This window comes from Symphalangus syndactylus, chromosome 13 (genome assembly GCF_028878055.3).
Source record: "Symphalangus syndactylus isolate Jambi chromosome 13, NHGRI_mSymSyn1-v2.1_pri, whole genome shotgun sequence".
NCBI lineage: Eukaryota > Metazoa > Chordata > Mammalia > Primates > Hylobatidae > Symphalangus > Symphalangus syndactylus.
Genome location: NC_072435.2, coordinates 33556392 through 33584359, shown reverse-complemented (window position 1 = coordinate 33584359; position 27968 = coordinate 33556392). Strand labels below are relative to the sequence as shown.

The following is a 27968-nucleotide window of genomic DNA, read 5'->3' as shown; positions in this document are numbered from 1 at the left end:
TTTCCAAGAGGTGAGTTTATTGGGGGAGGGGACTGGTCAAGTGATCAGTGCAACACTGCATCCCCGCTCAGGGCAGGTCAGTCCAGTGTGTGGGCCCCGGGGGTCACAGGCATAGCAGCAGGAGGGGGAGTGAGCTACCCCCACGGGGCCACCCCCAGCCCAGTCAGGGGTGGGGGGAAGGGGGTGACCCCTGTCGAGGTCCTCAGGCATCTGTGGCTGAGCCGGGTGGCTCCTGGGGCAGACAGTGTCGTTGCCGGAGAATCGACTTCTCCTCCTCCTGCAAGGAAAGGTCACACACACGTCACCCAGCATGGGACACTGATGCGTCACTGTGCGCATGTCAGCCAGCACCCAGCACACACAGGATCTCAAATATGCCCCCCTGCTCCCCCGCCTGACACTGTACTCATGACCCTCTGGGGGGTGTGAGGGGACCCTGGGCCACCCACTCTCACCATCTCGGAGGCAGTGCTGGGGCTTGCGCCCTCGGGGGACCCCCCTTCGTCCCTCGAGCAGTCGGGTCCGGCGTCCTCCTCATACTCTGTCAGACAATCTGACTCTTCTCCTGGAATCAGGAAGCAGGGCACGGGTGAGGGGATCGGGGCTGGCCTGCCATCTCCAGCCACTCCCCTCCCTCTTGGGGGTCTCCTGGGCCCCTCACCGTCAGCACAGCCATCAGAGACATAGCTCGTGGGGGGCTCAATCCGGGACACAATCTCTGCCAAGTCGGTGAAGCCAGAGCTTGGGAAGGCAAGCACCTGTGGGGTGACACTGGTGAGGCTCTTGGGGGGGCCCACAGTCTTGGGGCCCCTGGGGGGCCCAGTGGTGCCTTGGGGGCTCAGAGGAGATCCTAGGGTGAGAACTCTCTGAAGTCAGCAGAGGTCTGAGAGCTCAGCAAAACCCAGGGATATGTGGGGTGATCTGAGGTTTGGGGGAGACTTTAAGGGGGCTTGGGTTCTGGAATCAGTGGAGTCAGAGTGGCCCCAGGGGCATCACAGGCTTACGTCTGCACGGCGGCTCTCATTAAGGTCTGTAGACCGCCGGTCTGTGAGCATTTTCTCAATGACGTTGCCACGGCTCCAGCCTCCAAACACCGCCTTCCCGTACTGGTAGCCCACATCCTGTGGGAAGTGAGGGGCTGGGTCCGTGTCTGCAACCCTGCTTTGCTTGTCCCCGCTCTGTCTGCCCATTCTCTGGCCCCTCAAAAGCCTGATGCTCTGGGGGAGCTGCATTTGAGACTAAACCTATTTCAGAGTCAGCTGCACATAGCACACTCGCCTACACATCCCGTCCTGCCCTTGACAGACATTACCAATCAATCTCTCCATGTTCTTTCCCACACAGCCCCATGCAGGGTGCTGGGTAGCAAATAACATAAGGTGGTGATGTGTGAGCTTATTTTGAAGTCTGCAAACAGGCAGTACATCTGTGGATGTCGCCATCTCCCAAGCCCACAGCAAACATCTTGAATTTCTCATGGCATGCTATCCCAGTGAGCCCACAAGGGACATCACACATCTCTTCTCAGACTCAGGGCTTCTGGGCTGCAGCTACTGATCAATTTCTTTCTTTCTTTTTAAAAAAAAAATTATTATTTTTATCTTTTTTAAAATTAATATTATTTTTTGAGACAGAGTCTCACTCTGTCACCCGGGCTGGAGTGCAACGGCACAATCTTGGCTCACTGCAACCACTGCCTCCCAGGTTAAGCAATTTCTCCTGCTGCAGCCTCTCAAGTAGCTGGGACTATAGGCATGCACCACCACCCCTGGCTAATTTTTGTATATTTAGTAGAGATGAGGTTTCACCATGTTGACCAGGCTGGTCTTGAACTCCTGACTTCAAGTGATCTGCCCACCTTGGCCTCCCAAAATGCTGGGGTTAAATGCATGAGCCACCATGCCTGGCCCTTTCTTTTTCTTAGAGACAGAGTTCTGCTGTGTCACCCAGGCTGGAGTGAACTGACGCAATCATAGCTCACTGCAGCTTCAAAGTCCTGGGCTCAAGCAATCCTCCCACCTCAGCCCCCCCGAGTAGCTGGGGTGACAGGCATGCACAACCATATCCAGCTAATTTTAATTTTTAATCTTTGTAGAGATGGGGTTTTGCGATGTTGCCCAGGCTGGTCTTGAACTCCTGGTTTCAAGCAATCCTCTCACCTCTGCTTCCCAAGGTGCTGGGATTACAGGCATGAGCCACCATGCCTGGCCCCTGATCAATTTCAATTGGCTTGGGCTATGGCACATTTTTCAGGGTCAGTGGCACATAACACACACACTGCTACCTCCCTCTCCTGGAACTGTGGCAGACATTTCTACTTCATCACTATTCTCATTCCCACCAATGCAGAAATGGCACTAGAAATCACTATACGGTGCTTCCGGGGGTGCAGCTGGCCTATAAGGAGAAAGTTCTTACACAGCACATGCACAGCCTCACCCCTACTACATCCCCTGCAGACATCACCAATTGATCACTGATCTGTTTTCCAGAGATTCCAGATGGGATTCCTGGATTCCTCCTGGATTCCTCCCCCTCATATCACTCTGGGCTTTAAGTAGCAAAGCTTAGCTGGACCACCTATGCAGGCACCACGCCACTCCTGCCCACTCACATAGATCTGGTCGAACTTCCCGAAGTCCATGGTCTTGAAGCAGTCGATGGGCGGGCGCAGGTACTCGCAGTAGGAGCTGGACTTGACAACCTCTAGCTGCCGCACGCAGGACACGTAGGCCAGGCGGGACTGGATTTCGGCCATGTCTGGAACCTTTACCTTGTCCGCCCAGGGATTCAGCCGCTTCCACAGCAGCCACCAGCCGGACAGGCTGTCCCCGTAGGTGCTGAGGTCCGTCTCGTCCTGGCTCCCCACGTCGATGGCAATGACTGTTTTGGCACCCATGCTGCGGGCGATGTCCGCTGTGGGGCCCGGGGGGGGTCAGCGGGCTGCTCCCCTTGGGGGCCCGGGGCAGAGATGTTCAACCCAGTCCCACAGACGCCATCATGCAAATGATCATGCAAAAAAAAAAAAAAACCACCCACACATGCAAACATCATGCTGTCATGCACAGACGTGGAAATGATGCAACTGAAGTTAAGGAGGGGTGTCAGGTGTTGGGAGGTTTTGTTTTATTTTTTGAGACAGAGTCTCACTCTGTCACCCAGGCTGGAGTGCAATGGCGCGGTCTGGGCTCAGTGCAACCTCCACCTCCCAGGTTCAAGCAACTCTCTTGCCTCAGCCTCCCGAGTAGCTGGGATTAGAGGCATACACCACCATGCCCGGCTAATTTTTGTATTTTTAGTAGAAACCAGGTTTGACCATGTTGGCCAGGCTGGCCTCGAACTCCTGACCTCAAGTGATCCACCCACCTCAGCCTCCCAAAGTGCTGGGATTACAGGCGTGAGCCACTGTGCCTGGCTCAATAAAGCTTTATTTATACAATCAAACAGAGGGCAGGATTCAGCCTGTGGGCCATAGTTTGCCCACCCCTGGCCTACAAGATTGTGGGCATGTGTGCAGCTAGCGTACATGTCTATTCGTATATACACACTTCTGGGGTGTGAAATTTTAAGTTGTGTACCTGCCCGCCTCTCACCTGCACCCATAAGGGTGGTAGGCATGGCTTAACTCGGTCAGAGGTGCCACATCCTATCTACGTGTGTGCACATCCCTGCATGTTTGAGGGAACGTGCAGGACAAATGGGACAGACTGGCATGCGTTGGCAAATGCCCTATTTCATTGACACACGTGTTCATCTGTGCACGTGCCTGTGTGTACACGTGTGTGTGAGCCCTACCTGCTCCTGAGAGAAAACATGTGCGTATATAGCTGGTGTGCACATATATGAGTGTTGCATTCCACCTGCATGTCCCCTGATGTGCATGTGGACGTGTGCACCTGTCCCTCTTGTGTGTACATCCACTTGTGCTTAACACAGCACACCAGCACGTAGATGTAGATTTCTTTCTTTTTTTTGAGACTGAGTCTTGCTCTGTCACCCAGGCTGGAGTGCAGTAGCACGATCTCAGCTCACTGCAACCTCCACCTCCCAGGTTCAAGTGATTTATCCGCCTCAGCCTCCTGAGTAGCTGGGATTACAGGCACCCCCCACCAGCCTGGTTAATTTTTTGTATTTTTAGTAGAGACGGGGTTTCACCATGTTGGCCAGGCGGGTCTCAAACTCCTGACTTCAGGTGATCCGCCCACCTCAGGCCTCCCAAAGTGTTGGGATTCCAGGCTGAGCCACTGCGCCCGGCCAGAATGTAGATTTCAACTGCACATGTCGCTGTCCACAGGCACATTCATGTATCATCTTGTGCACGTGACCACATGTGTGCGCATGTGTGTCTGCACCCCTGCATGGGCAGCTTGGGCATGTGTTCCCTCATTGAGCCTGTCTGTGTGTGCCCATGCGTGTGCGTGCATGTGGTGCGGGAGGTGCTTCCGTGTGCGGGTGGTGCGGGCAGCCACTTGCCTGGCAGATTGTTGATGTAGCCGCCATCCATGAGTAGGTGCCCGTCCTTGGGGTCGCACAGCGGGGGCAGGTAGCCCGACAGCGTCATGCTGGCGCGCACATACCGCCACAGGGAGCCTGCGCGGTGGGACACACAGACACAAACACGCACAGACACGCTCAGACACGCCGGAGGCCCGGCCAGCCCGGCAGGCTCGCTGACCTGGGACGTTGTTAACGTAGCACCCATCCACCAGCAGGTGCCCATCCTTGGGGTCGCACAGTGGGGGCAGGTAGGGGCAGTAGGAGGCGCTGGCCCGGACGTAACGCCACACACAGCCTGTGGGGATGGCGTGAGGGGGGTAAGGCGTCCGACGAGTCTCCCTGCTCCCCTCCCCAGAGGACGGACGTACCTGGGGCCTCCAGGGCATTAGTGGGTGGCGGTTAGTGGTCGGCGATCGGGCCAGGGTGGACGGTCACTCGTGTTAACAACGTCCCAGACGCTCAGCGGCCCTCCCGGAAGCATCCCCCCAACCCCACGTGGCATCAGCGGTTGCTGCGGGCTGGGCGGGGACACCCACCATCTTTGTGGACTCGCATGGCTGAGGCGGTGATATCTGTGGTCACGTTGAAGTAAGGCAGCCACAGGTCCTGCAGGGACAGGGATTGAGGTGGGGGAGGAGCAGGGGGCTCCTCTGGGGAGGGGTAGGCAGGGCAGGGGATGAGGTGGGCCTACCTCAATCTGCTTATCTTGGAAGACCCGGTGGATGCTGCGGTTAAAGGCAGACCCAGTGAACATGGAGGTGACTGGGTACGTGAGGTCCAACACAGGTTCCAGCACCGAAGTCATGCTCTAGGGACAAGGGGGCCAGACAGGGTCAAATAGGAGTTACCTGGGGTCACAGATAAGATTCACCAATAGGAGGTGAGCAAGCAGCACTTAGGGGCCAGGTGCAGCGGCTCACGCTGGTAATCCCAGCACTTTGGAGGCTAAGGCGGGCAGATCACTTGAGGCCAGGAGTTCAAAAGCAGCCTAGCCAACATGGTGAAACCCCATCTCTACTAAAATACAAAACAATTTTCTGGGCTGGTGGGGCGTGCCTGTAATCCCAGCTACTCAGGAGGCTAAGGCGAATAAATCATTTGAACCTGGGAGGTGGAGGTTGCAGTGAGCCGAGATTGCACCACTGCACTCCAGCCTGGGCGACAGAGCAAGACTCAGTCTCAAAAAAAAAAAAAAAAAAAAAAAAAAAAAAGGAGCACTTAGGGATGATGTGGTCACCCAAGGCCATTCACAAGGTGGTCACCAAAGGCCCTGGGTGCTCTTGTTGGGGGTTATGGGTTAGGGTCAGTAGACAGGAGGTCCCAAAGTGGTTACCCAGAGTCCTAGAAGCATATCTATAAAAGTCCGGACAGCTGGGGTTCACAGATTCAATCAGGAAGGGTCACCCTGACCCTGGAGGTTCCCCCATGGGAATCAGGTTAGGGTGGAGCCACGGGTTTTATGGCACTCCTGGGGTGCTGCAACCCCTCCTCGCAACACACACCTTGGCCCACTCCCGGGCCCGCTGCTTCGTGCGGCTGGCGCTGCGCTCCTCCGCGTACAGCGCTCCGATGAAAGAGCCAATGGACGTGCCGCCCACCAGGTCCACGGGGACCCCCGCCTCCTCTAATGCCTTTAGTACTCCGATGTGCGAGCAGCCCCTGCGCGGAAAATGGGCCCCAGTGACCCGCTAGGCCCCACCTGCAGGAACTCCCCTGCACCTACCTCCTCCCACCTCCCGCACTGCTAAGGAACAAAGGACCCGCCCCTACCCACGGGGTCTCTCCCGGGGAGGAAGTCCACCTTCGGACACCCAGACCCCGCCCCCAGAAGCAAGCCCCGCCCCCACATGTCTCCCAGGAAGCTCCACCCTCGGACACCCAGGCCCCGCCCCCAGGGGCAAGCCCCGCCCCTCACCTGGCCCCGCCCCCGCCCAGCACAAGGGCAATGGTGTTCCCTGTGAGCACCCTCGCCAAGCGGGAGAAGTCGCTGTGCCGGTCCGCGCGCCTGGAGAAAACCTTCTCGTAGAGCTCATGCTGGGATGGGGGAGATAGCCGCGACCCAGGAGCATGAGGGCGGGGTCCGGCGGATCCCCCAGGGGCACCCTGACCTTCGGGCTTGTCCGCAGCTCTCCCAGGCCCCGCCCCAACCTCCCAAGCCACGCCCATTAGCCACGCCCCTGGAAGGTGGGGGCCCGCGCGCTCCTCACCAGCTTGGCAGGGCTGCGGCGCGAGAAGAGGCGGCGCGGACAGCGCAGGTGCAGGTGCCCCGAGCACCAGCTGCGCATGTTGAGCCACTCCACAGTGCGCGTGGGGCCCGCGCCCTCCTCTCGGTGGAGCAGGACGAGCTGCTTAAGGGCGCGCACAGCCGTGTTCTCCAACATCTGCTCCAGCTGCGGAAGACGGCCGGTGGAGGTCACCAGCCGCCCCACCACCACCTGGCCACACCTGGGTCCCTGATCGCCTACCCCCAAGGCGAGGCTGCACGTGGCCTGGTGCAGGCACGGGACAGCAAGGGACGGGGCCCGAGGTGGGTGAGATCAGGGAGCACGGCCTTCCAACCTGGCCGAGGGTGGGCTCCTGGTCCCCCAGGCCCACGATGAGGATGCAGTCGGCCTGTCGCAGGCAGCGCACGGTCCAGGGTGTCAGCGAGGTGTCCGTCTGGTAGAGTACGATACGGTGTGCATCCTCCTGCTGGGCCAGCCACCCTGACAGCCGGAACTCTTGGATGCTAGGGTGGGATGGGGGCAGCGTCATCCTGGGGTTGGCCTGGGGTCAGTGTGCTCCCCGAGACTACATAGCTCCGTTGCTGGGAGGAACTTAGACACCCAAACCCCCACCATGGAAGTCCGTGCCTCGATGGGCAGATTCACACCACTTCGAATCTCCCCATTGACCTATGGGTAGGACGCATGCTCCGTGGTTGGAAGCCGAGAACTTGAACGCAGGTCTGAAAGAATTTGAGGCTCCAAGCCCACCCACCACCCTCCCCACTCCCTTCTGCAACACACACCTGTCCAGTGCGGAGGCCCCCAGGCGTGCCCGGATGATGTCACTGTTAAGGAGTAGCGTCGGACCTAGGGGTAGGTAGGGAAGGGAGGCTGGGAACCATGGTCCACAGGGCTGGGGCCTAACTCAGAAAAGAATATCCATTACCCCGCCCCTGTGGCCCTGTTCCCCTCCACCCTCCAAATGACCTACCCGAACATCTCTCACTCACTAATGTCCCACCCACTGCCAGCCCCCACCCATGACCCTCACCCCACTGACCGATGGCCTGCAGGGCGTGCTGCAGCTCCAGCGTGAAGGCCACCATGGGGACCTCAGCACACACGGGCAAGACTGCCACAGTTGCCAGGTTGCTGGCTGGGTTGGTGAGTTCTGAGTGGGGGGGCACACCCAGCCCAGAGCCTGCTGAGAACCCAATAGATGAGATTTGTGGTTCGAACCTGTGTCTGGAGAGATGAACCCTCCTCCTCCTCTTCTTCCTCTTCCTCCTTATCTGAAATTTCTGCTCCTCTGCTCGCAGACTGCAGTCCCCAGCTGCCCAAAGTCTTGACTCTACCATACTGAAAGCCATGGCTCTGGTCCTGGACCCTCAGCCTCAACTACTATCCCCTCTTTTGTTAAAACCTGGCCATCCACCCTCCACTTTGGGCCCTGATCACCTCAGTGGGATCCAGTACACAACTCTACAACCATTCAGATTCACTGTGCTTGGGAGATCAATTGGCCAGTGCCCCTGCCCCATTCTGGCCTTGGTTCTTCTGTCTAATGGGGGACCTGAACATAAAACAAGGCAGAAATAAAGCTATTTTTAGCCTAGCCAACATGGAGAAACACCACTCTACTAAAAATACAAAACAATTAGCCAGGCGTGGTGGCATACACCTGTAATCCCAGCTACTTGGGAGGCTGAGGCAGGAGAATCACTTGAACCTGGGAGGCAGAGGTCGCAGTGAGCCGAGATCGTGCCACTGCACTCCAGCCTGGGCTACAGAGCGAGGCCCTGCTTAAAAAGAAAATAAAAGACAAAGACAAGAAAAGAAAAGAAAAGCTACTTTTGACCCATCTGTTGCTTCCCAGCTTCTCCACTACCAGCCTAGACCAGCTATCAACCCCCATATCTTGCCTAGACCTCTTGTTGCCTCCTTACTGGTGGAATCCTTCCTCCCCTATAACAATCTAAATGAGCTCAAATGCCTGTAGACAGCCCCTAGCCCCTATGTGACTTATCCCCCCACCCCCATCACCTCTTCCCTTGATCACTTTCCTCCTCAGTGCTTCAAAACCACCACCAGCCTCCTGTGCAGCATCCCTGGTTTCTCTTTCACGTCTGGCCCCATCTCATTTGTCAAGTCTCAGCTCACTGTCCTTAGAAAAGCCTCTTTCTCCCTCCCTTCCTCCCTCCATCAGCCACACGCCATCATGACCCTCTTTTGTCTTCTAGATATTGTATTCTCTATCTGTAACCTCTTTTGTCTTCTAGATATTGTATTCTCTATCTGTAATTTCTTTCCTTCTTTTTCTTTTTTTTTTTTTTTTTTGAGATGGAATTTCACTCTTGTTGCCCAGGCTGGAGTGCAATGGCGCAGGCTCGGCTCACTGCAACCTCTGCCTCCCAGGTTCAAGCGATTCTCCTGCCTCAGCCGTCCAAGTAGCTGGGATTACAGGCACCCACCACCACACCCGACTAATTTTTGTACTTTTAGTAGAGATGAGTTTCACCACGTTGGCCAGGCTGGTCTCGAACCCCTGACCTCAAGTGATTCACCTGCCTCGGCCTCACAAAGTGCTGAGATTACAGGCGTGAGCCACCGCCTCAGGCCTCTGTAATTTCTTTTATTTATTTTTTTTTTTTTTGAGACAGAGTCTTTCTCTGTCCCCCAGGCTGGAGTGCAGTGGCACGATCTCGGCTCACCGCAACCTCCACCTCCTGGGTTTACGCCATTCTCCTGCCTCAGCCTCCCGAGTAGCTGGGACTACAGGCGCCCGCCAACACGCCCGGCTAATTTTTTTTTTGTATTTTTAGTACAGACGGGGTTTCACCATGTTAGCCAGGATGGTCTCGATCTCCTGACCTCGTGATCCACCCGCCTCGGCCTCCCAAAGTGCTGGGATTACAGGCTTGAGACACCGCGCCCGGCCTCAGCCTCTGTAATTTCTTAATGATGTCTTTTCTGCCACTACTGCCCTGCCCCCGCTTCGGAGGATCTAGGGGTCAGGGCCAATTGGGTAGAGCCCTTGGAGGGAAAAGGGGTATCTAGGTTGCTGCGCTGGCCCAGAATTTGGCCGCCACAGTGTAGAAACTCAGGCCCGCATTTCAGCAGGCCTCCAACCCCACCGCATGCCCCATTCTGTTCTAGCTCATTGAAGCCACAGGCTGAGACAGGGGGCTACATCTCCCAGCATGCTGTAACTTCGGAAGGCAAGGTGCCCAGAGTTCTAAACAATCCACAGACTATTTTCCATCATGGTATGGGGAGTTTTGTTTGTTTGCTGTTTTATTTTTTCTGAAACAGGCTCTAGCTCTGTCGTCCCAGCTGGAGTACAGTGGCACGATCACGGCTCACTGTAGCCTTGACCTCCGGGCTCAAGCAATCAATCCTCCCGCCTCAGCCTCCCGAGTGGCTGAGACTACAGGCATGTGTCACCATGCCCAGCTAATGTTTGAAATTTTTGTAGAGACGGGGGTCCTACTATGTTGCCCAGGCTGGTTTCAAACTCAATCTCCTGGGCTCAAGCGATCCTACTGCCTCGGCCTCCCAAAGTGCTGAGATTACAGGCATAAGCCAGCATGCCCGGCCCTGCCATCATATTCTGATCTAGGACTCCCTTTCTCTCAACGTCCAGGCCGTGGACTTCCCCAGCAAGCCCTGACTCCCGGGCAGACTCCGCCGACTCCACCGCCTAAGACTCCCTCTCCGGCACCACTGATTTACTTTCGAGCCCATTAACTAGCACGCCCGGGGTCGAGGACTCCGTTTCCCGGCATGCTTAGGAACACGAACTCCATTCCCCAGAATGCTCTGCACCTCGGTCCTACTTAGGGTTTGAAACCCTCAGGGGCACCATCTCTTCGCGGAACTCCACTTCCCAGCATCCCTCAGGAAAGAAGGCTTCCCTCCCAGCATGCTCTGGACGCCGGACTACAACTTCCAGCACGCTCTGGGCCGGCCGGCTCTCACCTGGGAAGGGTCCTTGCAGCTGCTGCAAATTCCCTAGAATTTTCTGGCTCAGTAGATGGATAAGGCGGGTCACGACCTGGGGGCGTTGGAGGTCGGCATTTCAGTGAGACCTGGGAAGCGGCTGTCCAGGTCCCACCTCTCCCTCCTATGCCAAGGCTCCTGGGTCCCCGTTACCTGGGTCCCACCCCTAAGAGCCCCCGCCCTCACTCTCTCGCTTCGGCCCCGCCCTCGACCCGCCCACCTGGAAGCCCCGCCCACACACTAGGCCCGGGCCCCCCGGGGTCCCGCCTCCGCCTCTCTGCCCCGCCCACAACAGGCCGCACCTGCGGGTACCGGCGTTTGATGTGACCCAAGGTGCCCTCGGGAAGCTTGGCCAGCTCCGTGTCGCGCACCGCGTGCACCGTCGTGGCTCGCGGCTGCCGGGTCAGTGCCTCCACCTGGGGGGCCGCGTGCATGATTGGGGCTGCTTGGGTGGGGAATGGGGAGGCGGAAGATGGGTGGAAAGGGGGCTGTACTGCCCCATCTAGGGCTCCCCTGCAATGGGGGTGTAGGGAAGCAAGCCTCGCTCGCTACCCATTAGAGCTCTGGGCAGAGGGAGAGGACAGGGATCCACGACAGGCGGAATCCCCTTTTCCGACGAAATGAGGTCTGGGTGGGGAGTGGACTGGGTGACGTCAGAGGTCGGGAGCTGCATTCACCACTCTCTGGATTACCCGGGATGATGTGTGTGCGTTGTCGAGGGACTGGCCTGGAAAAGGCCAGAGGTCAGTGGGTGGGGGTCACGCTCACCACACCGATGAGGTCGCCACGGCCGTACTCGCCCACCAGCTCCTTCTTGCCACTGCCTCGCTGGATCACGCTACGCAGCCGCCCATTGAGCACGATGTAAGTGCAGTCGGAGCGGTCGCCCTGCCTGAGTGGGCGTGAGGGTCAGCAAGGTCTGACCACCCCCAGGTCCCAACCCCTAGGCGGGGCCTGAGCAGCGCGGTGGGAGCTGCACCTGTACAGCGCGCGTCCCGCCTCCACTGCCGTCCAGTCGATGGCGAAGTCCATTTGGCGCACGAAGGGCGACATCCTGGCTGCCACCGTGTGCGCTGCGCTCAGCACCACACTGGGCTGTGCGCGCATGATCCTGCAGGAACAGACTTGAGATGAAAGAGGAAGGCCTCAAAATTGTCCTACACCGGCGCTGGGAGGCCAGATCTGGGGGCTCCCTTCTGCTCTTCCAGGAGTGAAGGTTGAGGGATGGGGTTCTGGCCACTCCCACGGGTTGGGGTCCTCTGAGTGCCACCCACTCCAACCTCGGGCTGTCATACTCATAGAAGTCGGACTTGGAGATCCGCAGGAAGGTGCAATCGCGCTGGGCTCGCAGTGTGAAGATGAGAGGTTCGCCAGTGAGCACTGCCAGCTGCCCCACCAGCTCCCCGGGCTGCGCTACGAACAGGCACACGTCCTCCGCCTTGTCGATCATGCGCTGGTACACGTGCAGGCAGCCCCAGAGCACGAAGTGCAGGCTCACGTCCTGTGAGGGCAGGGGATGTGATGAACACAGAACCCGGACAGCGCGGACCCCAGCTCAGGTCAATGTGCCCCCACAGGAAAAAATTAAAGAAGAAAGGAAGGGTTAAGAAAAATATGAAGGCACAGGGCGCGGTGGCTCACGGCTGTAATCCCAGCCTTTGGGAGGCCAAGGCAGGGGGATCACTTGAGGCCAGGAGTTCAAGACCAGCCTGGCCAACGTGGCGAAACCCGTCTCTACTAAAATAAAAAAAATTAGCTGGGCGTCGTGGCACATGTCTGTAATTCCAGCTACTCAGGAAGCTGCCGCAAGAGAATTGCCTGAACCTGGAAGGCAGAGGTTGCAGTGAGCTGAGGTCGTGCCACTGCACTCCAGCCTGGACGACAGAGTGAGACACTGTCTTAAAAAAAAAAGAAAGAAAAAAAAAGAAAAACATGAAGGACAGAATACAGACTTTGGATATGAGCAGCATCTATATACAAATATAAATACATATAAAAATATTTTTACATATTTATATATAGATGAGCAGCCTGTCTCTCTCTCTCTCTATATATATATATATATGTATATGTGTATGTATATGTATGTTCCGTATACCCAGGATTCAACCAACCTTGGATCTAAAATATTCAGGAAAAAAAATTGCATCTGCACTGACCATCTACAGACTATTTTTCCTCATTATTTCCTAAATAATACAGTATAATGACTTTTTTTTTTTTGAGACGGAGTCTTGCTCTGTTGCCCAGGCTGGAGTGCAGTGGCACGATCTCGGCTCACTGCAAGCTCTGCCTCCCGGGTTCACGCCATTCTCCTGCCTCAGCGTCCCGCATAGCTGGGACTACAGGCACCCGCCATCACGCCCGGCTAATTTTTTTTTTTGTATTTTTTTAGTAGAGACGGGGTTTCACCATGTTAGCCAGGATGGTCTCGATCTCCTGACCTTGTGATCCGCCAGCCTCGGCCTCCCAAAGTGCTGGGATTACAGGCTTGAGCCACCGCGCCCGGCCAGTATAATGACTTTACATAGCATTTACATTGTATTAAGTATTATAAGTAATCTCCAGATGATTTAAAGCAAGCTTGCCCAACCTGCTGCCCATGGGCTGCATGTGGCCCAGGATGGCTTCAAATTCGGCCCAACACAAATTCATAAACTTTTTTAAAACATTATGAAATTTTTTTTGCGATTTTTTTCTTTTAGCTCATCAGCTATCTTTAGTGTTTTTTTGTTTTGTTTTGTTTTTGTTTTTGTTTTGTTTTGAGACGGTGTTTTGCTCTGTCACTCAGGCTGGAGTGCAGTGGTGCAAACTCGGCTCACTGTAACCTCTACCTCCAGAGTTCAAGTGATTCTCCTGCCTCAGCCTCCCGAGTAGCTGGGATTAAAGTTGCCTGCCACACGCCCGGCTAATTTGTGTATTTTTAGTAGAGACGGAGTTTCACCATGTTGGCCAGGCTGGTCTCAAACTCACTCGTGACCTCAGTGATCCACCCGCCTCGGCCTCTCAAAGAGCTGGGATTACAGGTCTGTGTCACTACGCCCAACTAGTGTTAGTGTATTTTATGTGTGGCCGAAGACAATTCTTTTTCCAATGTGGCCCAGGGAAGCCAAAAGATTGGACACCCCTGATTTAAAGTATACTGAAGGGGCTGGGTGTGGTGGCCCACAACTGTAACCCCAGCACTTTGAGAGGCCTAGGTGCGAAGATCGCTTGAGCCCAGGAGTTCGAGACCAGCCTGGGCAACATAGTGAGACCCTGTCTCTACAAAAAAAAAAAAAAAAAAAAATTTTGTTTAATTAGCCAGGCATGGTAGCATGTGTCTATAGTCCTGGCTACTCTGGAGGCTGAGGCAGGATTGCTTGAGCCTAGATGTTTGAGGTTGCGGTGAGCTATGATAGCGTCACTACACTCCAGCCTGGGTTACAGTGCAAGACCCCGTCACTAAAATAAATTAAAGGCCAGGTGCAGTGGCTCACGCCTGCGATCCCAGCATTTTGGCAGGCCAAGGCAGAAGGATCGCTTGATAGTTTGAGCCCAGGAGTTGGAGACCAGCCTGGGCAACATAGCGAGACCCCCATCTCTAAAAAAAAATAGAGTAAAATGGGCAAAAGATCTGAATAGAAACTTCTCCAAAGATATAGAAATGGCCAATAGGCACATAAAAAGCTGTTCGACGTCAAGTCATTAGAGAAATGCAAAGCAAAACCACAATGAGATACTACACTTCACACCCACAAAGATGGCTAGAATTGCAAAGTGTTAGAGAGAATGTGGAAAGACTGGAATTCACATACACTGCCAATGGAAATGTAAAATGGTGCCACTGCTTTGGCAAACAGTCTAGCAAACAAACAAACAAAAACACAGTGCTTAAAAAAATTAAAAATAGAGGCTGGCCGTGGTGGTTCACATCTGTGATCCCTTTGAGCTGTGGTGGCTCACATCTGTAAGCACTTTGGGAAACTGAGGTGGACGGATCACTTGAGGTCAGGAGTTCAAGACCAGCCTGACCAATATGGTGAAACCGTGTCTCTACTAAAAATACAAAAATTAGCCGGGAGTGGCAGTGTGTGCCTGTAATCCCAGCTACTCGGGAGACTGAGACAGGAGAATTGCTTGAACCTAGGAGGCAGAGGTTGCAGTGAGCCGAGATCACGCCACTGCACTCCAGCGTGGGCGACATAGCGAGACTCCCTCTTAAAAAAAAAAAAAAAAAATAGCGTTGTCTTATAACCCAGCAATTCAACTCCTAGGTATATACCCAAGAGAAATGAAAACATATGTCCAAGCACTTTTGGAGGCCAAGGTGGGAAGATCACTTGGGCCTAGAAGTTCGAGACCAGCCTGGGAAACATAATGAGACTCCACCTTTAAAAAAATAAATAAAACATATGTCTACACAGAAACCCTTACATAAGGCCGGGTGCAGTGGCTCATGCCTGTAATTCCAGCACTTTAGGAGGCTGAGGCAGGCGGATCACCTGAGGTCGGGAGTTCGAGACCATCCTGGCCAACATGGCGAAACCCTGTCTCTACTAAAAATACAAAAATTAGGTGGGCATGGCCGGGTGCGGTGGCTTATGCCTGCCTCAGCTTCCCGTGTAGCTGGGACCACAGGCATGTACCACCATGCCTGGCTAATTTTTTTTGTTTGTTTTTTGTAGAGACTGGGTTTTGCCATGTTGCCCAGGCTGGTCTCAAACTCCTGGACTCGAGATCCTCCCGCCGCGGCCTTCCAAAGCACTGGGATTACAGGCGTGAGCCACTGTGCCCAGCCTAAAGTATATACTTTAAATGGGTAAATCGTACAGTACATGAATTATAGCTCAATAAAACCATTACACCCCCCCAAAAAATATTGTTTCACTTGAGGCCCACTGACTTCCTTTTTTTTCTTAGAGATCAACCTATTTCTTACCACCACACAACATTTGCACAAGCTCTTCCTTCTGTCTAGAAAGACCTTTCCTCCCACCTGCACCCAGTTTGTTCCTCCCCCTCCTTCCTTCTTAGGTCATGCCCTTAGAGGTGCCACCCTAAGCCAGACTTCGTAGTCTCAAAGTCATCTCCTTTGTAGCACTAAGCACATATGATTTTACAAGAATTTGTGTAATCCTTTGAGTCATGTCTCTCAGAATACTGTGGGCTGCCCAAGGGCAGGGACCACTAAGGGCTTTCCCTGCCCACTTTTTTTTTTTTTTTTGAGACAGGGTCTCACTCTGTCGCCCAGGCTGGAGGGCAGGGGTGCGATCTCAGCTCACTGCAACCTGTCTCCTGAGTTCAAGCAATTCTCCTGCCTCAGGCTCCCGAGTAGCTGGGACTACAGGCACCCACCACCACGCCTGGCTAATTTTTGAATTTTTAGTAGAGATGGGGTTTCACCATGTTGGCCAGGATGGTCTCGAACTCCTGACCTCAAGTGATCTGCTCACCTTGGCCTCCCAAGGTGCTGGGATTACAGGCGTGAGCCACCATGCCCAGCCCTTTTCCTGCCTCTTGTCCAGCTGGCAGCACACGGTTTGAGATGGGGCAAATGCTGGATAAACACATGTTTCTTTTTTGGGTAGCCTGACCAGCTAGACACCTTCCTGTTCCACTCCTTTATAAATAAGGAACTGAAACCGCCCAGAAATGGAGAGATTCCTTCTTTATCCACCACACCAACCTGTCTGGCACCCAGTGAAGCTCCACCTGCCAAAACACTGCAGGGACCCCTGGGTGAGGCACGGTCCCAGGAGATATAAACACATGCTGGAACCTTCTAAGACAGAATTTCCAGACTGTGGCCAGGTGCAGTGGCTCATGCCTATAATCCCAGCACTTTGGGAGGCTGAGGTGAGTGGATCACTTGAGGCCAGGAGTTTGAGACAAGCCTGGCCAACATGGTGAAACCCTGTCTCTACTAAAACTACAAAAATTAGCCAGGCGTGGTGGCACGTGCCTGTAGTCCCAGCTTCTAGGGAGGCTGAGGTAGGAGAATCACTTGAATCCGGGAGGCAGAGGTTGCAGTGAGCCAAGATCGCACTGCTGCGCTCCAGCCTGGGCGACAGAGCGAGACTCCGTCTCAAAAAAAAAAAACAAAGTTTCAAGGAGAAGCACAGGAGAGCAAGGAGTACCTAACAAAAGTCCTGCCAACCCAGAGAAGCTCTGATGGGCTGCAGACCAGGTTGGTCCACTGACAGGCCAGGGCTGGGTTGTGGTCAATAGTCGCCCAGATAAGCAGGGCCCAGGGGCCCCCAAAGAAGCCACGAGGTAAACTTACTTCCTCAGCTATACTAAGAACAGCTGGCGAAAGCCTCGACTTCCTCTCCAGAAAAGAGCCCATCCCTGCCATGGGTGGTTCAAGGGGACAGCAGAGTCACTGGGTCAAGTGACACAGCAACACCCCAGCCGGCTAACAGTGGGGCCACAGCTCCCACCCCACCCCAACCTGCCCCAGGCTTCTCTCCCCCGAGCCTGGGGCAGTGCTGGGGTCCCAGTTCCTATGACAGCTCGCTGTCACCTCAGGCCCCTCCCTCACTGTAAGCTGCTGCTAAACTCCCTCCCTGGCCGCTTGCCACTCTTGCAAACCCCACACTGTGGATAATGGACTGGATGGTTCTGGCCTGCTGCTCTGTACATTTGAGCATCCCTGGTCTCTACCCACCAGGTGTCAGGAACAGCACCCTGTGAAATCCTAACAATCAAAAATGTCTCAGTAGGCTGGGTTCGGTGGTTCATGCCTGTAATCCCAGCTCTTTGGGAGGCCGAGGCAGGCAGATCACCTGAGGTCAGGAGTTTGAGACCAGCCTGGCCGACATAGCGAAACCCCATCTCTACTCAAAATATAAAAATTAGCCAGGTGTGGTGGCACAGCCCTGTAATCCCAGCTACTCGGGAGGCTGAGGCAGGAGAATTGCTTGAATCCAGGAGGCGGAGGTTGCAGTGAGCTGAGACTGTGCCACTGCACTCCAGCCTGGGCAACAAGAGTAAGACTCTGTCTCAAAAAAAAAAAAAGGCCTGGTGTAGTGGCTCACGCCTGTAATCCCAGCACTTTGGAAGGCCGAGGCGGGCAGATCATGAGGTCAGGAGATTGAGACCATCCTGGCTAACACGGTGAAACTCCCTCTCTAGTAAAAATACAAAAAATTAGCCGGGCGTGGTGGTGGGTGCCCGTAGTCCCAGCTACTTGGGAGGCTGAGACAGGAGAATGGCGTGAACCTGGGAGGTGGAGCTTGCAGTGAGCCGAGACCACGCCACTGCACTCCAGCCTGGGTGACAGAGGGAGGCTCTGTCTCAAAAAAAAAAAAAAAAAAAGTCTCACTGGGGTTTCTGCGAACTGGGCATCTCTTCTTTATTACCCCATTCCACTGATGAGGAAGCAGAGAACTTTCTAGATCATCTGCCACACTCTGGGGGCAGTATGTGGGTTTCAACTTTCCTCTTCTTCTTCCTCCTCCTCCTCCTCCTACCCTGGGGCTTCCTGACTTTCAGCTGGTAGTCGGGTCACTAACCCTTGATGGGCCTCAGTTTCCCCATATAGACAGTGGACAGAATGGTGGCATACATTTTCCTACACATCCTGGGTGCCACGACAAGGGCTGGTTCATGGCCTTCTGGGGTCAGATGGTGATTTGTAGCCATTTATTGAGCCCCTATCCTGGCAGCGGTCAGCGTAAGAAGCAGACACGTTAGTGAATACTGCAGGATCAGAAGTTCAGAAAACAGAATTACAGGAAGAGACAGGGCAGGCAGGAGAGATCTCAGAGTTGGGGTCCTAGGGCAAAAGGTTCAGGGGTCACAGGTGAAGGGTTGACAGGTCCAGAGGACATAGGGTGGGGTTAGGGGGTGGGGGTCACAGAACCCAAGGGTTAGAGGTTGGAAATGATAGGATGAGAGAGGTCTGCTTCTATGGGAGAAGGTGCTGGTCTTACAGTCAAAGGGCAGGGATCAGAGGTCACAGAAGCCATAGGGAATGATCTCAGGTGGCATGGTTACAGGTCAGGGGTCAGCCTCACCTGGTCTCCCTGGCGGGCAATGATGGTGCCGGCTTTGGCGTGGTGCAGCAAGACTCGGCTGTTCAGGAGGGAGGGGTCCTGGGGAGGGATGGGGGTTGAGATGGGCGCAGCCAGGCCTCCCTTGCACCCTGTGCCCAGCTCCCCTCGGCTGCCCACCTCAATCCGCATCAGCTTGGCCAGCTCCCGCTTTGCTGCCTCGAAGATGCTGCTGGTCTGGCGGCCCTGGTAGGGCCCAAAGGGGCAGCCATCGGTGGCCGACTCATCCTCACAGTAGCTGTATTCACAGGCACCTGCCGGCTGCTCACGAGGCTCCTGAGTGGGGGTCTGAGTGGGGCAGGCTTGTGACCTCCTGATGCTCCCTCCCAGCCACCTTCCCCTGCGGGCTCCACCACTGGCCAGGGTCCCAGGCCTTACCCGAGCGAGGGCTGCCTGGGACCCCCCGGAGGCCTCTTCCTGCAGGGACACGGAGATCCGGCCACGCTCATAGGCCATGTCGAAGTCGGAGCGGGGGCCACCCTGCAAACCTGCAGGTGGGCAGGGGGGCAACAAAAGCCATAAAGATGAGAGTAAGATTTTTTTTAAATGAGCCAGGTGTAGCAGTGCAGGCCTGTAGTTCCAGCTATTTGGGAGGCTGGGGCTGGAGGATCACTTGAGCACAGGAGTTCGAGGCTGCAGTGAGCTATGACAGCACCACTGCACTCTAGCCTGGGAGACAGGTCTCAAAAGAAAAGAAAAAGATGAGAGTAACCACAGTTGCAGTCTGAGACCAATGGATACCAATGTGCCATGGGCCACTGCTGTAGCAGACATGACTAATCAACGCCTGCACTCTCCCTCTGAATCCTTCTCAACACAGGTGGGAGAAGCACTATCTCGATGAATATCTACAAAAAAGTGCCCGGGGAAGTACTGGCAGTGTTCCCATTTCGCAGATTAAAAAAATCAAGATGGGCAGGCGGTGGACCTGGATTCAAACCTGGAAGCTCCATGGCCCTCCCCCCAGACCCAGTGCTCCAAACCTGAGATGTCCCCTGGCATGGAGACGCAGCGGCTCAGCAGAGGGGCCGAGGGGGTTTCCAGGGATGTGGGCTTCACGGGGTCCCCTGGGGGAGACACATGTTCAGGCTCCTGCCCCTCAGAGCCACTAGGAGGATTAGCAAGTTGGAAGATAAGGAGATGCTGGGGACTGATGAACTAGTTAAAGCAATTCCAGTGGGTCCTTGGGGATGAGGCCAGAGCTTCCTGGGTACCAGATAGGAGTCAGACCTGGGTGCCCAGCTATGGGGTCCCTGTGGGGCTAGACAGGGTCAGGTTGACTCTATGCAGAACTGAAAAAGAACTGAGATGGGGCTTCCTGGGAGATTGGGCTCGGCTGGCCTTGGGTCCCTGGGTACCTGTTGGTCCAGGCAGCGGCGCCCCGGTGGGATCAGGTGGCCGGCCTGGGGTCTCCCTGGGCTCGTCTGTAGCTGAGGTGCTGACCATCCTCTTGGAGCCCCGCACAGGGCTGGTGCGAGTTGGGAGGCCGGGGCTGGGGAACAGACGCAGGGGCTGGATCTCCTGGGGACAGAGAACAGCTTGTAGCCTGTCCTGGGAGTCCTATTCTGACCTCGCCCCCATCCCCCCTGTGCTCGCTCCCCGCCACCCACTCACGTGGCTGAAGAGCTCATTGGTCAGACCCAGGTAGTTGTGCAGTGCCAGGAAGGTGACTCGCTGCAGCCGCACCATGATGATCTGCAGGGCTCCAGGGGCGTGGCCATAAGATGGGGCGGGGTCAGGGACAGGACCAGATGGTGGGCTGGGCTAGTTTGCAGCATAAGGGGTGGGGTGGGAACCAGGGAGAGACCCACAGTCTGGGGAAATGGGGCGAGGCAGCTAAGGGAGGAGTCTGCGGCTGCGGATGTCTGGCTGCTCCAGGCCGATAACCACAGCTCCAGTGCCTGCTGGCTGCTGGGCCTCGGCCCCTTGGAGCCTGGAATGGGTGGGGGCCAGGGTGGGGTCCCTCGGGGGGTGACAGGAGGCGAAGGCCCACTGACCTGCACGACCCGCACCAAGCTCTCCGGGTACTTGGTGAAGACCGCGGAGAACGCCTCCACTGGCAGGCGCAGCACCGTGGAGTCCCGGGCCGCCCGGGCAGACACGGTCCGCTGGGGATGCTGGTGACCCTGGGGGAGGGGAGGGCGTGAAGAGAGACAAGGGCAGGGGCTGCGAGTCCCCCCTCGCTACTACCCCAATCCTTCCTGGCGCCAGTCCCGTGAGGGGCCATCGGCAGCATCAGGGATGAATCAGAGATTGGGGACCCAGTGATTTCCTTCAATCTAGTCCCTTGGGTGGGACCTCGCACCCCAGCCCCGCTGCCTCAGAAACTGGTCACTCACGGTGATGACATCCAGGATGCTGAGAAGGCTGTTGACGCTGTCCCCAGGAACCACTTCCTTCACCACACACTCCTTCCCGTCCTGAGACACAGGGGACCGTGGACCCTCGGTGGCCTTGCCCTGGTGACTGGCATGTCACCCCCTCAGCCATCCCAATGATCACTGACACTCCTCATCCCTTCTCAGGGGAACCCGCCAAGCCTTCCAACCAGCAGGCATCTCCCATCGTTCAATACTTGTAACTACTGAGCCACCATGCACACCAGCCCAAATGTCCTTGGTCACCCGTTCCCCTGACTCCCGATGACGCATGTCCAAAGACCACCAGCTCTACAGACCAATGCCTGCTGCCCATCCCCACCACCCATCCTCCTGCAGCAGCCCCTGGGGAGGCCCACTCACAGGCCCCGGCAGACAGAGCTCCAGCAGCCCGTCCTGCACCACATAGATGCTGGCATCTGGCTGGCCTGGTCGGAAGACATAGTCACCCTGGCCCAGCCGCTGGAAGACCATGTGTCGGCAGAGCTCCAGAAAGAGCGGCTTCTCAAAGTGGCCCAGCACCCTGTTGGACAGGCGGTGGGGGACAGAGGCTGGAGGTCAGGGCGGCCCCACGTCTGCAGCCCTCTACCCCCACCTGCACCCCAACACTGACCGGACGTTCTTGAGCATATAAAGCACTTCGGAGGGCAGATGGGAGTTAGCCAGGTCGCCCTCGGTCAGGTCAGCTTCCAGCACTGCGGGTGGGGGCTCCTTCCGCTGCAGCGTGGGCGCCTCTTTCTGGATGCGCAGAATCCTGGTGGGAGGGGAGGGGTGCCGGGGGTGAGGGGGACAGGGAGAAGGCTCAGCAAACCTAAGACCCCCACATACCCCTTTCCCAAGGGCTCACGTACAGCAAACTCTGGCCCGCTGGCCAAATCAGGCCGGCCGCCTTTTTTTTTTTTTTTTTTTTTTGAGATGGAGTTTCACTCGTTTCCCAGGCTGGAGTGCAATGGTGCGATCTCAGCTCACTGCAACCTCCACCTCCCGGGTTCAAGCGATTCTCCTGCCTCAGCCTCCCTAGTAGCTGGGATTACAGGCATGTGCCACCGTGCTTGGCTAATTTTGCCTTTTTTGTAGAGACGGGGTTTCTCCACGTTGGTCGGTCAGGCTGGTCTCGAACTACCGACCTCAGGTGATCCGCCCAACTTGGCCTCCCAGAGTGATGGGATTACAGGCATGAGCCACTGCGACCGGCCTCAGGAGTCTCGCTCTTTTACCCAGGCTGGAGTGCAGTGGTGAAATCTCGGCCCACTGCAACCTCCACCTCCCAGGCTGAAGTGATTCCCCTGCCTCAGCCTCCCAAGTAGCTGGGACTACAGGTGGGCGCCACCAAGCCTGGCTAATTTTTTGTATTTTTAGTAGAGATGGGGTTTCCCCCATGTTGGCCAGGCTGGTCTCAAACTCCTGAACTCAAGTGATCCTCCTGCTTCAGCCTCCCAAAGTGCTAGGATTACAGGCGTGAGCCACTGCACCCGGCTGGACACATTTATTTTTGTAAATAAAGTTTTATTGGTACAAAGCCACATTCATGTATTTGCATATCATTATGGCTGCTCCCATGCAGCAGAGTTGAAGAGTTGCAGTGGGGACCATATGTGGCCAGCAAAGCCTGAAACATTTACTATCTGGCCCTTTATGGAAAAACCCTATGACCCCAGACCTAAAGTTCTCTGAGATGGCCCCTCCACTAGGCATAGGCCCAAGCTGAACCCTTTAGGAAAGCAGACCCCTGACATAGCTTCCAAGATAAGGGTAGGCCCAGAAATGGTACCTGTGTTTATCATGGGGGTCCTGAAACGGTCCTTCCAGTAGTCACAGAGTAGATTCCTGAGATAGTCCCCTTAACGTGAGTATGACTTTGACATAGCTTCCAACATATGAGAAGACCGCAGATACAGCCTCTCTACTCTACGTAAACTTTCCTGAGATAGACCTTCCTCCCAGTCTCAGAGAACCTTCAGACAGCTCCTCTGACGGCCACAGAGGTCCCTGAAGTAGCCCCTATTATAAGTGGAGAATCCAGAGACAGCCCCTCTGCTAATCGTGGACCTGGGACAGCCCTTCCCCACAAGTCACAGTGATTGCTGAGAAAGACCCTCCGCTGGCAAAAGATCCCTAGATAGACCTTGGAGGATGGGCCCCTGGGTTAAACTCAGTGAAATCAAGAAATTCAGTTATAATTCCTTCTTTGGCTGGGTGTGGTGGCTCATGTCTGTAATACCAGCACTTTGGGAGGCCGAGGCAGGAAGATTGCTTGAGGCCAGGAGTTCAAGACTAGCCTAGGCAAAACAGTGAGACCCCCATCTCTACAAAAAATTTAAAAATTAGCCAGGCATGGTGGTGCATGCCCATGGTCTCAGCTACTTAAGAGGCTGAGGCAGGAGAGATCTCTTGAGCCCAGGAGGTCAAGGCTGCAGTGAGCTGTGATTGTGCCACTGCACTCTAGCCTCAACAACAGAGTGTGATCCTGTCTCCAAAATAATAATAATAGTTGTTATTATTATTTCTTTTTTGATCAGGGAGATCTTGAGCTAACTCTTCCCTAGGTCACAGAAAGTTGAGATAGCCCTCTGACAATCATGAAGATATCAGGGTAGTCCCTTAAGAGTGTGCAAACACTAGAGACAGCTCCTGTGATGTGGAGAAACCTGAGGTACAGACCCTCAACTGATCATGGGGAACTTTGAGATAGCCCTTCTACTCAACTCATAGAAAGCCCTGCCATTGCCGGGTTCAGTTGCTCATGCCTGTAATCCCAGCACTTTAGGAGGCTGAGGCGGACGGATCACAAGGTCAGGAGATCGAGACCATCCTGGCCAACATGGTGAAACTGCGTCTCTACTAAAAATGCAAAAATTAGCTGGGCATGGTGGCGGGCGCCTGTAGTCCCAGCTACTCTGGAGGCTGAGGCAGCAGAATCTTTTGAACCCGGGAGGCAGAGGTTGCAGTGAGCCGAGATCATGCCACTGCATTCTAGCCTGGCGACAGAGCGAGCCTCCGTCTCAAAAAAAAAAAAAAAGAAAGGCCTGCCATTGCAGGACTATTGATCATGGAGAGCCCTCCCTGGGATGAAGAAACCCTTGAGGCAGACCTCCAGGTAGACTCCATGACGCAAGGGGATCCCAGAGCCAGCACCCAGCTTGCAAAGAGGGTTGGAAAGCCTTTCTCACAGATCCTGAGATAGCTCCTTGCTGCCAACAGGGATCTCTGACGTGTCCTTCCTTTATTTCTAGTGCAAGAAAATTCTAAGATGGCCCCTAGGGAATAGAAACTCCTGAAACAGCCTCCTTAGTGTGGGAAGAACTCTAAGGTCCATAAAATAGGAAAGATGTCTTCTGATGTAAAGAGATGCCTGAGATAACCCCTGGAGAAGAGAGGCTGGAGGCTGGAGATAGCCCCTTTAGGAGGTCATAGAAACACAGTTACCTCAGTGAGGTACCCTGGAAGAAAACCACTCATGTGAGGAGACTCATGAAATAACCTATGTGGAGACCCCTGATGTAGACCCCCCACTAAATATATGGCAAGATCGCTGAGATACTGACTTGGGAACACATAGCTCAGATACCCCAGTGGAAGGAGAACGTCACTGAGGTAGCCCTCAGGGAAGAGAGACCCTAGAGACAGCGTGTCTGGTGTGGAAGAGCTCTGAGAGGAGAGTCCAGAGATGCCTCTCTGATACAGGAAGACTTTCTTTTTTTTTGTTGTTGGATAAAGCGATGAGTTCTTTTTTTTCTTTTTCTTTTTTTTTAAATTATTATTATCATACTTTAAGTTTTAGGGTACATGTGCACAATGTGCTGGTTTGTTACATATGTATCCATGTACCATGTTGGTGTGCTGCACCCATTAACTCATCATTTAGCATTAGGTATATCTCCTAATGCTGTCCCTCCCCCCTCCCCCCCCCTTTTTTTTTTGAGACAGAGTCTCACTCTATTGCCCAGGCTGGAGTACAGTGGCACCATCTCAGCTCACTGCAACCTCCACCTCCCAGATTCAAGTGATTCTCCTGTCTCACCCTTCTGAGTAGCTGGGATTACAGGCCCATGCCAGCACGCCCAACTAATTTTTGTATTTTTAGTAGAGATGAAGTTTTGCCATGCTGGCCAGGATGGTCTCAAACTCCTGACCTCAGGTGATCTGCCCGCCTCAGCCTCCCAAAGTGCTGGGAATTACAGGCATGAGCCACAGCGCCCAGCCAATATGGGAAGACTTCCACAACACTTTGGTGTGGGTTGATTACTCAAAAGTCCCCTGAGATAACCCCTAATACCAGGTCACATCCAGCACAGCCTTACTTCTTGGCAATGTTGAGCATCTTCAGTTTCTTCTTCATGCGTGGCCGGGAAGTGGCGGAGACAGAGGTATCCACGAGGGAGGAGGTGGATTGTGACACCTGGGAGAATGAAGGCGGAGATGGGTCAATTGCTAATTTAGACCTTGGAGAAGAGGCAGACGGATCCAGAGGGTCTCCATCAAGGAAGGAGCGGTGGCAGACACTAAGAAGTGTAAATAGGGAAGGGGCGCGGCCTCTGTGTGGTCAGGGCGGACCCCAGGGGTCCCGGACTCACCTTCCGCATAATCTTCCGGCCATAGAACAGCACTTTGTCCCTCTTCCGGAACCGATACCGGGGGCCATCCGGGGCTGGGGTTTCTGGGGATAGGTGGGGACACAGGCACTCCGAACTCTGTGCAGACTCCACCCTGCCAGAGCTGGGGTACCGCGAACAGACGCCAGCAAATCCCCATCTCTGCCGCCTCGGGACCCGGGCATTTGGGCCTCCCACCACACAGCCTCCCAAGAGGGGCCCCTCGGGTGCTCACTTGGCACTCGCAGCCTCCGCACCACCAGGAGGATGAGCACGGCCGTGACCACCACCGCCACTCCGGCCCCGATCATCACGCCCAGCACCTGAGGGACGAATGGCACTGGCTGCGCACCGCAAATCCGTCCCGCCGAGCCTTCCCCGGGCGCCGGGACGTCCTGGAACCCATCCCTCTCCGCCACCTTCGCCCCCGAGGAGTTCGTAGCCAGCCCGTGACTCGATGGCCCCATCTGCAGAATGGGCCAGCGCTGCTCCCTCCCCGGGGGCGCGACTCTTCCCTGAGGCCCGGCGGCCCGCAGTGCATGCCGGGAAACGTAGTTCCGCCCGGGCGGACGCAGCGCGTTAGCGCCAGGCCGCGTAATGCGCGCTAAGCACGCCGGGAGTTGTAGTCCCCGTGGCGCCCCACGCCCGCACCTACCCGGTCCCCGCCCCACCCCTTACCATTCCAGTTTGCAGTGGAGCCTCCATCGGTTGATTCCAGCTGGACGGCCGATCTGGTAGCCCGGAGGCCTGGGAAACCAAGGAGTCGAAGGAACCCGTGCAAGTCGTCAATCTGGGCCCGCCCGTCCCCTGCCTCAAGCCCTGCCCCCAGCTCAAGCCCCGCCCTCTGGGGTGGGGGGAAGCGTCTCCACCTGCCAGGGGCGCGGCTAGAGGGGCGCTGCGGACTAAGGGATGGAGCAAACCGACCTCCCGGCGCTGGCCAGGAGGTGAGGCGAGTGCCCGGCTTCCGGCTCTCTTCGCCTACGCGTAGGGCCTACCAGACGCCCCGCCCATCCAACCCCACTCCGGGGCCAAAGGCCGACCCGGCACCCACTGTCAGCAGCCTGCAGGCAGGTCCCCGCAGGGCACGGTCCCCTGCACCTGGTGACTTCCTCCCGGGTCACTGCCCTCTGCGGGGTTGATCAAGCCTGACCACCCGACCCCCCAGGCCGCACCCCCTACCCCGTGGAAGACTGAATGCCCCACCCCAGGAAAACTGGGGCCCGCAAACCGTGGGGTCCGGGAGTGGGCACCTAGATACTCGGCTCCCGACCCAAGCCTGCCCCGGGGAAGACCCAGGAGCTGGGAGGCACGGGAGTACTGACGGGGCATCCGCGGAAGGCGTCTGATACCCACGTTTCAGAAGAGTCCTGGGATGCTTGGGGTGGCCTGGGCTTGCAAGGCGCTGCTGGTTTTTGCCAGGGATCTACTATCACGTAGTAGTGAAGTTATGGGGGCTCTATGGCACGGAGCATCACTGGGACTCCGGGACCGATGGTGGCGCCATTGCTGGGAGGCGTAACCAGAGACGCTGGAATTAGTGGGTGGGGATGGGGGGTCACTGGAAAGTTACTGAGAGATTCTGAGGATTACAATACTACTGCTGGGAAAACTAGGAGGTGGGTGGGCACATTCCTGGGGTGCTTATGAGAGCGGGCCTGGGGAGGGCGTCCGGGCTCTTTGGAAGATACTGAGAGATGCTGGAATATTACTGGGATTTTTCTGGGAAGCTGAGGATGTTTCTGACACCGCTAGAGTATTAATGGAAATTCGGGGACCGGGAGATAGGAATCCCGGAGACTGCGAGTCGTTACTTGGAAAAGTCCTGGGTAGCCGGTCCTCTTCCACCCAGGGCACAGCTGGCTACCGGTGTGGAAACACCTGCCAAGACGTGGGGGTATGGGAACATCAGAAAGTCTAGAGTTAACAGGAATCGGAGGACAGATCGTGGGAAAGCGGAGGCTCGCTAATGACCCTTGAAGGGACACCCCTGCGAGGCCAACGGAAACCCAGACTCACCCAGGGGCCGCAGCCGGGGTCCCCTCCGCGCCAACACCGCTAGCATTCCGCCCGGCTCCGCAGGCGCGGCCCCTTTAAATTATTCCCTACTAGTCGCACCGCAGTCCCTCCCGCCCCTCCCACCCCCCCCCGCCCCGCACCGCGCCATGCTTGGAAGGCCGACTGAGGCCGCCATGCTGAGTGTGGCCATGCCTTAAAGGGCCTCACACCGCTTAAAGCAAGGACTGCTCCTCCCGCTAAAAA

The 27968-nt window shown here is 55.7% G+C and overlaps 1 protein-coding gene across 17 annotated transcripts; it reads right to left on the bottom strand.

Moving 5' to 3' along the window:
- Positions 1-27816, bottom strand: PNPLA6 (patatin like phospholipase domain containing 6). 17 transcript variants are annotated; one of them, XM_063615767.1, is made up of 36 exons: positions 27726-27773; positions 27521-27587; positions 27063-27237; positions 26388-26456; positions 25945-26032; positions 25692-25774; positions 25419-25516; positions 21731-21871; positions 21481-21640; positions 21079-21159; positions 20737-20865; positions 20354-20434; positions 20098-20260; positions 19723-19806; positions 19118-19227; positions 18860-19027; positions 18704-18781; positions 11999-12204; positions 11683-11814; positions 11472-11595; positions 11006-11119; positions 10683-10758; positions 7765-7905; positions 7508-7571; positions 7057-7225; positions 6705-6887; positions 6413-6531; positions 6000-6156; positions 5189-5305; positions 5034-5103; positions 4474-4590; positions 2615-2916; positions 1005-1121; positions 662-758; positions 456-565; positions 1-277 (listed from the first exon to the last, which is right to left on the bottom strand). In XM_063615767.1, the coding sequence occupies exons 4-36, from the start codon at positions 26412-26414 to the stop codon at positions 203-205; spliced, it is 3981 nt and encodes a 1326-aa protein (XP_063471837.1). In that variant the 5' UTR covers positions 26415-26456; positions 27063-27237; positions 27521-27587; positions 27726-27773; the 3' UTR covers positions 1-202. The 17 variants fall into 17 exon arrangements, with proteins under 17 accessions (XP_063471837.1, XP_063471836.1, XP_055096173.1 ...); XM_063615766.1 differs by lacking the exon at positions 27521-27587 and having other exon boundaries at positions 7765-7908; positions 27726-27816; XM_055240198.2 differs by lacking the exon at positions 27521-27587 and having other exon boundaries at positions 7765-7908; positions 27063-27215; positions 27726-27812.
- Between the last annotated feature and the right edge of the window lie 152 nt (positions 27817-27968).

What these genes read in the sequence shown, in the direction of transcription:
- PNPLA6 (XM_063615760.1), bottom strand. Translation starts at nt 26,176, where the DNA reads ATGGGGCCATCGAGTCACGGGCTGGCTACGAACTCCTCGGGGGCGAAG. An exon ending in TATATGCTCAAGAACGTCCG is followed by an intron (nt 21,641 to 21,730) that starts GTCAGTGTTGGG and finishes CCTGTCCAACAG; the next exon opens with GGTGCTGGGCCACTTTGAGA. An exon ending in GCATCCTGGATGTCATCACC is followed by an intron (nt 20,866 to 21,078) that starts GTGAGTGACCAG and finishes CCCCTCCCCCAG; the next exon opens with GGTCACCAGCATCCCCAGCG.